This window comes from Sinocyclocheilus rhinocerous, unplaced genomic scaffold, assembly GCF_001515625.1.
Source record: "Sinocyclocheilus rhinocerous isolate Xijiao unplaced genomic scaffold, SAMN03320098_v1.1 scaffold1079, whole genome shotgun sequence".
Classification (NCBI taxonomy): Eukaryota; Metazoa; Chordata; class Actinopteri; order Cypriniformes; family Cyprinidae; genus Sinocyclocheilus; species Sinocyclocheilus rhinocerous.
In genome coordinates, this window is record NW_015650124.1 from 298,340 (window position 1) to 309,207 (window position 10,868).

The window sequence follows — 10,868 nt, forward strand, 5'->3', positions numbered from 1 at the left end:
AAATTATAGTTTGTCTTTACAATTTATATTTTAAATTGTATTTTTAAATGTTTTTTTTTTTATATATATGAAACAGTTTTTTTTCTCTATTTATATTTTAAAAGAACTACAAAAGGAGTTTTCAAAATTGAAATTTGACTTTCATCCTAACATTTTAACTGTAACTGTAGTGTAAAAAATACTTCACAATATTCTAAATTATTATTATTTTTTTTTTTTTTACAATTTATACTACGAAATGAGCTTTCAAAATTTAAATTTCAGTTTCTTCCTGACATTTTTACTGTGATTACAGTAAAAAAAAATATATGATTTCTAATATAAATTAAATTATTAAATTAAATTATCTAAATTATTTTTCTTACGACTTGTATTTTATATTAAAAAATCTTACTAACTTTTTTACTTTAATTAAAAAATATTTTACAAATATTCAATTTTTTTTACAATTTATAACATTTTAAATTATGTATGTGTGTGTGTGTGTGTGTGTGTGTGTGTGTGTGAATGTATGTATATTTTCAAACAATAATTTTAAATCATTAATTTTTACTTTGTTATTTATTTATGTATTTATTTTTACATACTGCCTTTGCAATCTGCTGGACAGAAGGACGCAAAAATGTTTGCAGTAACAGTTTGTATCCTGGGGTTGCTCCACATGAGCGCTGCCTGCAGCTTGGTGAGTTTGATTTTTAATAAATTGCTATTTTGCTTATGATACTGGTAACTTATTATTTGCTATGAGTAAGATTTGACTAAATTGGTTTCTAATGATTTTAAAAATGTCATGAACATGCTTGAAATCAGTTCTGTAATCTATATATACAGTAAAGAATAAACATTTGTTACAGTTTTATTATAGATTTTGTCATCAATAAGCAAAAATAATCATCTTTCATATTTGTCTCTTTTCATGTGGTGGGATTTCCAGTCAGGTAAGCTTATATTACCATACTGCCTATTATAAATCTGGTTCATATGCATTAATATGCATCATCTGGAAATACTTCAGACTGATTGTTCTGCCTTTCCCCCTCACAGGCGTCTGTACGGACCTGCCTTCTGTCCAGCAGGAGATCGTGGATGTGCACAACGCCTACCGAAGGGCTGTGGAGCCGACTGCCAGCAACATGCTCAAAATGGTAAATCATTCCCTTATAATTCACATCTTAAACATGCATCTTAGTGAAATGCTGTCAGATGCTGAATGGAAAGTGTTTTGTGTCATTTATAGAGTTGGAGCGATGCTGTGGCACAGTCAGCACAAGGCTGGATTGATCAGTGTAACGAGACACATGGACCACCGAGCAGCCGCATGATTGACGGTATGTTACCCACAATTACAGTCAGTTCATTTATTTTTAGGGCACTTTTCATAGTACATAGTGTTCTAAAGCAGCTTTACAAAGCTCATAAAGCCTCCAAATAGCAAGCCAATGGTGAAACCCTGAAGTATTTCAGTACTTTAATATTTTAATACTTTAATATTTATCATATTTTTATGACAAAGATATATATGTGTGTGTGTGTGTGTGTGTGTGTGCACGCATGTGTTTGTTTACATTGTACATTGAAAGTTAAAACAGTTTTTTAAAAACCTGTACATTTTAAAGAAAGACCTGAATATATATTCTGCACTATTTCAAGGTCACTAATTTTATGGAAGCTGATTTCTGCCTTGGAATAAAAAAATAAATAAAAGTAAAAGTTAATTGCGACTTTATCTCACAAAGAAAAAGTATCTTGCAAAATCAGAATCGCAAGATATAAAGAGATGTTAACTCACAATTGCAGGAACAAGTCAAAATTGTGAGTTAAAAGTTGCAATTAACTTTTTTTTAATTCTTTGATTGGGAAAAAACAGCAAGATGCGAGAAACTTGAACTTGCGAAAGAAAGAAACTTGCAAGATGTAAACTCACAATTCAAAAAAAAAAATCTGAATTGTGAGAAAATTTGTCAGAATTTTGAATTTATATCTAAAGATTCTGACTTTTTCTCAGAATTTTAAATCTCAGTAGATTGAAAAACCACAATTACCTTATTTATTTATTATGTATTATTTTTAATCAAATTATTGCAATTAATTACACATTTGGGAGGAATGACGTCTCAGCTGTTGAAGTGAATCACCTTTAGCTGTTACATATTTAAACAAATTGGAAAATACATTGACCCCAAAACCAATTTTGATACTTAAATAACAAATATAAATATTAACGCATAGATAATAAATCCTCGAACAAATGAACTTTTTAGTATCTTTTAATTAACTGCTGTTTTGATGATTTTTAATAACTACAGGTATGATTCATCACAAGCAAAAAAGTCACACAATACTTCCTTCATCTTCAACACTAGATCTATTGTTATATATATATATATATATATATATTAAATACTTGACTTGAAACGTATCTGTGTACTATGTTTCTTTTACATACATACATTTTTAAAAAAATGTGGCTTAACTGTCCAAATACATTTTGAGGCCACGGCATATGCAACCAAAGCAATTTAGACCTGAGAAAACAGAAGATTTCTTTCATCAACCCACATGCATATAGACCTAATATTTATACAGGAGGATTGTGCAAGGGAGTGTTGACATGCTGACTAGTCCATACAGATGAAGGAGGAAATGCAGTGTCACAGTCACATGCAGTGCATTCTCGACTGGTTTCACTTCAGGATTTGACACTGAACGAACCATTACAGCACTGAAGTTTATTACTGTACACTGTAAGAAAAACGCATTGAAAAACGGAAAAAGGATCCATTGAGTTTGCAAAGCAGAATTCAAAATACTGGTAAAACATATCACTTCGGAAAATTCCTTTGTACATCAGGCCCTCTTTTACAGGCTTCAGTGTACAAAATAACAAAAGGTCCTTAAAATCATTAACATATATATCATTTTATCATTTCAACCAGCCTGCAGTCCACCAGATGCAGTGCTGCAGTTTCCCTCATTGAATATTTTCTCTCTAATGGACAGGATATGAAATGGGTGAAAATCTCTTCAAGGCCTCTGCGGTTTATTCATGGACTGATGTGATAAATGCCTGGCACAGCGAAGTCAACAATTATGAATATCCCACCGGATCCACCAACGGTCAGGCGATTGGACATCACACACAGGTGATTATTCATTTGGATTTCTTAAAGGGGTCATATGATGCGATTTCATTTTTTCCTTTCTCTTTGGAGTGTTACAAGCTCTTGGTGCATAAAGAAGATCTGTAAAGTTGTAAAGACTAAAGTCTCAAATCCAAAGAGATATTCTTTATAAAAGTTAAGAGTTAGCCACACCTACCTAAAACGGCTCGTTCGAATAGAGGAGAAACAATAATGTACAGTATGTGGAAAATAATGTGTTTTTTTAACTTTAAACCGCATAAACACATTTCATTACACCAAATACACCAAATAATGTTCTTTTTAGCAGCATCATATGACCCCTTTAACTACGTTCATATATTTCAAATGGCAACAAGGATTCATATATATATTTTTAGTAAAAAGCCAGTAGCTTTTAGTTTATATAACAGTCATGTATGATATATATATATATATATATATATATATATATAAATCATCCTACTAAAAAAAGAAAGAAAGAAAGAAAAAGATTTTTCATTTATTTTGACAGCTTTTAGGAGTTCTTTAAAGGGATAGTTCACCCAAAAATGAAATTCTGTCATTATTTACTCACCCTCATGTTGTTCTAAACCTGTATGAGTTTCTTTTTTCTGTTGAACACAAAACCATTTGCCATTGACTTCCATAGTATGGAAAAAAATACTGTGGCAATCAATGGTTATCCTGTTATTTCTGTGCCACTTACACACCCCCTCATGAACAATAGTAGATTTGAACATACTTTTAAAAAGATTATACTTAAGTGCAAACTGAATGTAATGTTTTCAGACCCTTAATTGCATGTTATTTTTTACAATTAACTGATTATAGTGTATTGTAGTTCACTTTTCTTTTTTTTTTCTTCAAATGCAGTTGAAGAGTGCTTTTTGGACCCACTTAAGTAGGACTTAATATATGATTTCATAATTGTATTGTCTGAAATATGATTAAAGTGTACTGCTGAATGCATTTATGGTAAACTAAAATATTCTTTAATTTATATTCAAACTTGTGTGTCGTGTATTTAAATATATTTGCAATTTAGTATATTTACTCTACTGTACTTTCCTTGGGGTTTAGTATGTTAGTGAACACATCAAAATAAGGGACTTTTTTTAAAGCATATAAATTATTACATTTGACAAGATCTTTTTCAGCAGAATTGCAGTGCATGTGTTTGTAGTATCATTAAATGGCACATTGTAAGATGTAGTGCTTGTGTTCAGGTGGTGTGGTACAGCTCATATGAGGTCGGCTGTGCCGTGGCTCAGTGTGGAAGCTCCTACTTCTACGGATGCCATTACTACCGCGCGTACGTCTATGTGATATTTGAAGGTTTTATTCCCAAATTAAACCCAGTTTGTGTTGTTCATCCATGTTTCTTCTTCCATTTCAGAGGGAATTTCAGAGGAGTCCCGCCGTACTCACTGGGCGATCCGTGTGCCGCTTGTCCCCACGACTGTGAAGACGGTCTGTGCAGTAAGTGCATTTCTGTTTTCAGTTGCAAAATGATCCTAAACGATGACTTGAATGCAACTCTGAGAAGAGTTTATTGCTTCACTGACTTTCAATTCTCTCTTCTTCTTCTAGCTAATCCCTGTCCGTACATCAACACGTTCAGCAACTGCGATGAACTGAAAGAAATGGCCACTTGTGACCACTCCCTCGTGAGCCAGTGGTGTCCAGCCAGTTGTCTGTGTGAAGACAAAATCGTCCCCATTGCAAGGAAATGAAATCTTCTATGGCCATATCGCATGAAGCGCGGCCTGTTTCGGATAGTTGTAGCGCATCTTTCCTATAATGTGAAATATATATTCTAACTTCTTTCTATTTCTGTTCTTTCTATGTGGAATACCTCAAATAGGATGATTATTAAAAATCAAGGGTACTGTACTTTAATAATATGACGGAAAAGGCCAGTGCAAGTGTTTTGCATTATTACCTTTTTTCAGTAAAGCTTATACAATCAGATATAAGTAAAGCCATTTGTGTTTTATAAGCCTGGTAAACCCACATACTGAAAACAATAGCTGCTGGAGAAAGCACAACTTATGACTGTGAATACAGGATATGTCACAAATGACAGACTGCTGGCAGAAAAATGTTTGGTCATTCTATGCATAGTGTGCTGGAATGTTCATGTAATGATATTTTCTGCAACACTGCACCATAATCCTGCAGTTTATGTAATCACATCACTTTATTAAAATCATTCAAATGATTTTAGATCATGTCATTAGGCTTCACGGATCCATGTATGTCCATATTATAAATCAATAAGCCATGGGAGGCTTATTGTAAGATTTTTACTTAATTTATTATACTTACAGACTGCACAGTTTATAGTAAAACTGTATATACTCACATAAAGTAAATGAGCAGTAGAAAAAAAAACTATTATATAACCACATACATTTTTTTTTACAATAATAATAATTGCTATTATTATATATTAAAGCATTTTACCATAATATATTAATATAAAATGTATTTGATTGATTTGATTAATTAATTAATTGACTGATTTGATTCATTATTAGGCCAAGACATGCAAGAAAAAAAATCTACTAAATAATAATGAGATACAGGCACATATTGTTAATTACAGTGTATTACAAAAGTATTTGTAATAACCTAAGTGTCCAGCAGGTGACTCTGTTGCACACTATATGATCAACACAAACGTTTCATGCTTCCTGTCAGAAATGATTAGAATACTCGTCTTTTTCTTTCAGCAGATGATCTGTGTTAAATGTGTATAACCGCACATCCGTGTCTGGCGTGTTCCTCGAGCGTGTGCAACTTTCACCTGCTTGAAAGCTACTTGTTGAAATGTGCATGTCACGTGTATGAGAACACAATGTGAGGAGGCGGGCTTAAACTGCTCAGGGTGGTCAAATAACAAGCAGGCTTTCATGTGTCAGTGATTCAGTGCTGGGAAAATAAAAAGAGCAAAATCATGCAGTCATGTGTGCCCAGTCTCTCCATTTGCAGTTCGAGTTATAGAGTTATATAGCTGCTGAAAATGTACTCGCCCTCAGGCCATCCAAGATTTACATGAGTTCATTTCTTCATTGAGATAGATTTGGAGAAATTTAGCATTACATCACTTGCTCATCAATGGATGCTCTTGAGTCTGCAGTGAATGGGTGCCGTCAGAATGAGAGTCCAAACAGCTGATAAAAACATTGCAAAACTCAACAATCCACTCCAGTCCATCAATGAATGTCTTGTGAAGTGAAAAGCTGCGTGTTTGCAAGAAACAAATCCATCATTAAGATATTTTCAAACCTTCAAACCATCACTTCTGGCCAAAATGGGTTCATAATCCATTATAAAAAAAAGTCACATCAAAATCCACATACATATTTGTTTTTCTATCATATTTGGGGTTTTATACAAAAAAGTACTTTTGTTTACCAATCTCTAGGTTATTCTACTCTTCTGTACCAAATTTGGCATACATTTAGTCTGATGTGTCAATACTAATAATCATCATAAACATGCTAAACTCTGAATTCAATATGGCCACCTGAGGTCAAAGAATATGGCAGGGCGTGGCACTGGCATAATTTACTCAAACAGTCAGAAATCCTTTGAAAATTTCCTTTATGAATTGTATGAATCCTAAATGGGCTCAGACACTTGATGATGATCTATTAATGGAAAATGTAAACAATGCGACAGATAATACTGATACTCACTCAAATACCTCACAAACCTATTTAAAGGGGTCATATGATGTTGCTAAAAAGAACATTATTTTGTGTATTTGGTGTAATGAAATGTGTTTATGCGGTTTAAGGTTAAAAAAAACATTATTGTCCACATACTGTACATTATTGTTTCTCCTCTATGCCCCGCCTTTCTGAAACGCGTCGACATATGACCCCTTTAAAAGTAACGTGTGTATTCCTGCATCTCCAAAAAGTATTGCAAAAATAATAAATGCACAATGAAAAATTGTAATATGCATGAATATTTACATATAATTTCTAATAACTGAACTAACATACTGTGGCTTTTGATGTAGTAGAGTTTAACAGTCTTTAATATCCTGGCTAACTCACATTAACTACTAGATGTCATCTTTTCATATTTGTTGAGATGATTTACTGCACAAAGAACAGATTTGTCAGCACATGTTTGACTATTAAGCAACAGCAGCATGTTGTTAACAGCCATCTGTCTTGACATGCATGCATATTCCTCTAAACTGCATAAATTCAACTACCTTACTGTAGCTTCATTTGATTACTTAGAAGAAAAGCATCTCTAGCAATACTGGTTAACTTACTATAGGTACATCAACAACGATAATAACAAATATATAAAATATATTATTCAGCTAATATCGCTGATATTTTTCTAGGATGTAGGGGTTTATTATTAAATTGTCAAACGGTGTGATTTTTTCTTTCTTTCAGTTTATAGCTTTTAAATCAACTTGCTTAAATATAATGACAAAATACACTCGTCTGGGGAACCCACCTTCATTAGTACAGTTGCCTTTTGTCTTAATGTATGACAGAAATCTACACAAGTTATCTTCAAGTAATAAAGTTTTGAAGTAGGATTCTGAAACCAACGTGCTTGCCATCAAACGTTTGTTAAATTTTGTAATAAAAACTTGTGACTCCAAACAGTTATTGAGATAACGTAGATGAGAAGCGAGTTTCCGGTGAATTGTGACAACTTGCCCCGGTTTGCCTGCAGCATATATGTTCTGACATGTGTGCACTTCCATGTAAAGCTCTATCTGATCACGGATCTACTGCGCGGTGTTTCGAAGCAGCAGCGTAGTATAATGATGTGAAGTGAATTCAGCAGATGGCAGTATCTGTCAGACCCGCGTGAGCGCCTCAACAATGACACTTGCAACATTGTAACATTAAAACATTCGAACGCGGTGCGCGCAGATACAATGCATCGACCGCGACAGACGCTGTCGAGCCAAAGCAGAAACGCCGACGAGGATTAAACCTGCGATGGCTCTCCATTTCTCTCTCACGTCTCTCGGGGAGCTCCAATCGCTCGCTACTCGAACCGACAGCTAATACTGCCAGGCACAGGCGGCTGCGTGCGTTACACGGGGCTCATGGCGGAGTTTGTCGCCGAGAACTGCGGGGTCTCATCGCCGAGCGCTGGCGGGAAATCCGCCCAGCCCGGCGATGGTGCGGACGGCAGAGCTGCGAGCGAGGTGTCGGTCTCAAACGGGGACTGTGGACTGTGTGCGCCCGAGAACCAGGGGCTCAAGACGGCCAACGCGTCTGTGGAGCTGGACGGCAAAACTAGAATCCCACGGAAGGCCAGTATTATTAAGGTAAAAGCGATCAATGCATCGGCGCTTTTCTCATTTGTGGGCTCGTTTGGTGTCAAACCTCGCCCTCGTACACGGCTACATCCACAGGTTTGGAGGGCTTATGTTATGGATGCACAGAAATCACAGCCCACCGTGTACACGCCGTTGCGGTTTCCTCCAGATCAGTTCAAGTGTTCTTTTCAAGCGTTTTGTGATTTCATGATGTACATCAGTCAGGATGAAGTCACGTGCGCTCCTTTACATTTATTCCTTTGCTTTCAACTAACTAGCATCTGCGTGTTTAAAATGACTAGTTAAGCAATCGGCTGTATCCTTTCAGGGATCTGTGGTTCACAGCAGGTCAACTGTTCAAGTTGTTGCTTCTAATTCAATTACAGTATTTCTCTGTTAACAATTCCAGCTTAACTAATACTTGTTTATGAGACAAATAGCATTAACCCAACTGATATATTTTCTTATGTCACTAATAATTGCTTTTGTGCTTGTCATCATTAATAGTGAAAGTGGAATATGCACCAGCAAGTAGTTGAGTGAACCACATAGAATGAAATGGCAAACACTGGTAATTTGTTACCAGTAGCATTTCCTAATTAGTTATCAATAGGAATATGTGCTAATGACTGTACTAGTAACTTATGAATGTTGAAATGGCCTCACGCATCGCATTTTATGCCAATACATGTCGAAATGGACTCATACGTCGCATTTTATGCCAATTCTTAAATGCCAGTGCCGTTCCAGACTTGTTTAGTTCAGATAACATCAGTGTTATTGAATCATGGGTAACATGAGCCCTTCTGCTTGTTTAACACACATTTATTGTGTGTACGCCATGATTATAGGTAAAAATACTGTTTAGGACTGCAAGTCTTGTGGGTTTTTTTTAATGGTTAATTTAGCAGTTGCACATCTTCAAGGCCACTACTGCTTTAAATGTGTTTTTACAGTCTCTATCGAGAGAAAAATTCACCGCCGTGCATTTGAAGTCTGGGATGAATGATTCCAGTCAGTCTCCCAGTGGCCTCTAGTGAATTTGTTGTGCGTTATTGTGAAATTTTGACCGTTTCCTGTAGAAAGCTGTGACAGGAAATATTGCTCTACTTCCCCATGTCAACTCTTGTGGCACCATTTTGTCAGTTCCATCTAAAGATATATACTTTAACCAGCACAAGTTTGCCCAAACAGACGGACAGATGACATTTATATGTAGGTCATACGGTTGCCTCCGAACAGAAGCGGTCAGCCGCTGTGGCTCGGTAACTTCGAAACTGTCTCTTCTTTTACTCTGATTTACTTTTGGTGGCTCTGTAACATTTGTATTTGTGCCATCTGTGGTCAAAGTCCTGTGCTGAAGCTGGCAGAAGGCAAGAATGTGACAAATGTCGAATGGCTTGTTTAGAGGAGAGTTTAGTTGTAGAAGAGGAAATGCTTTCCCTCAGCTAAATTTGTTTCACTCTGCGTTGCTTTTAGTTCCTGTACTAACTACAGTGTTTCCTGTGGAAAGATTTTTCTTGTGTTTTTTTAGCTCAGTCAAACCATGTGGTTAGCACGATCATCTCACGTGAACGACCTTCTATGAGCAGCAGAAGACTCAAGTGTTTCCTTGTGACAAGCTTTCTTAACATTGACACTCCTTTGTTTTAATTAGAGAGAAAAAACCCTCATATTTATTCATTTATTTATTTGATAAAAAAAATCTATAAATTTATTGAATTACATTATTGGACATACATAATTTAGTATACTAATTATTAGTAATGGCATTATGATAATATTTTATAAAGTAATATTTTTGTAATATTGTAATAAGACATTTAATATTTATTTATTTAAATCTAGGAGTTAAGAAAAAATAATGGTATAATACTCTGTTTACAATTTTGTAAAAATTACAATATTAATATTTTTAATTGTCTTCATTTCAATTTCAAAACCTAAACTATCAAGCTTTTATTTTGGCAGAAAATCACTTCTCTTTTCTTAACAACGGCCGGTTTATAAGCACTTCTCACACTAAGCCATATCACTATTTCAGTTTTGTTTTAATTAATCGTGCAGCACTAAATTTATTTCGGTAAAACTTTGAAATTCTATTGCAAAAATGTGTTTTGAACTTGTCATGGAAAACCAGTATGATTTTAGTTTTACTAACTGGGCACGTTTTCATTTTTAACCAATTATTAGTTTCAAAACGTATTAATATATTAATAATTCAGTTATTAATATAGTGGCTCTTCTGAATTGTGGTGTATAGGAAACACTGTATCAGACTCTTGTATTGTCACAGATTTGGGTCAAAACCCATCTGTGGTAGCCTAAAGATTTTCAGTCGACTAGATGTTTTTAACCCAGTGATATATATATATATATATATATATATATATATATATATATATATCTCT

The 10,868-nt window shown here is 34.7% G+C and overlaps 2 protein-coding genes across 2 annotated transcripts in view; both read left to right on the top strand.

Annotated features, from left to right (window-relative positions):
- Positions 1-622: 622 nt before the first annotated feature.
- On the top strand, positions 623-4,876 carry LOC107711536 (cysteine-rich venom protein ENH1). The gene is made up of 7 exons (XM_016516522.1): positions 623-686; positions 1,045-1,145; positions 1,238-1,328; positions 3,001-3,143; positions 4,370-4,455; positions 4,540-4,622; positions 4,734-4,876. The coding sequence occupies exons 1-7, from the start codon at positions 623-625 to the stop codon at positions 4,874-4,876; spliced, it is 711 nt and encodes a 236-aa protein (XP_016372008.1).
- A 3,013-nt stretch (positions 4,877-7,889) lies between these two features.
- The window catches only part of LOC107711534 (inactive phospholipase C-like protein 2), a 47,140-nt gene continuing 44,161 nt past the window's right edge, over positions 7,890-10,868 (top strand). Inside the window, exon 1 of the mRNA XM_016516520.1 lies at positions 7,890-8,466. Coding sequence (XP_016372006.1) covers positions 8,242-8,466 — 225 coding nt within the window. The 5' untranslated portion in view covers positions 7,890-8,241. The remainder of the gene's footprint in view (positions 8,467-10,868) is intronic.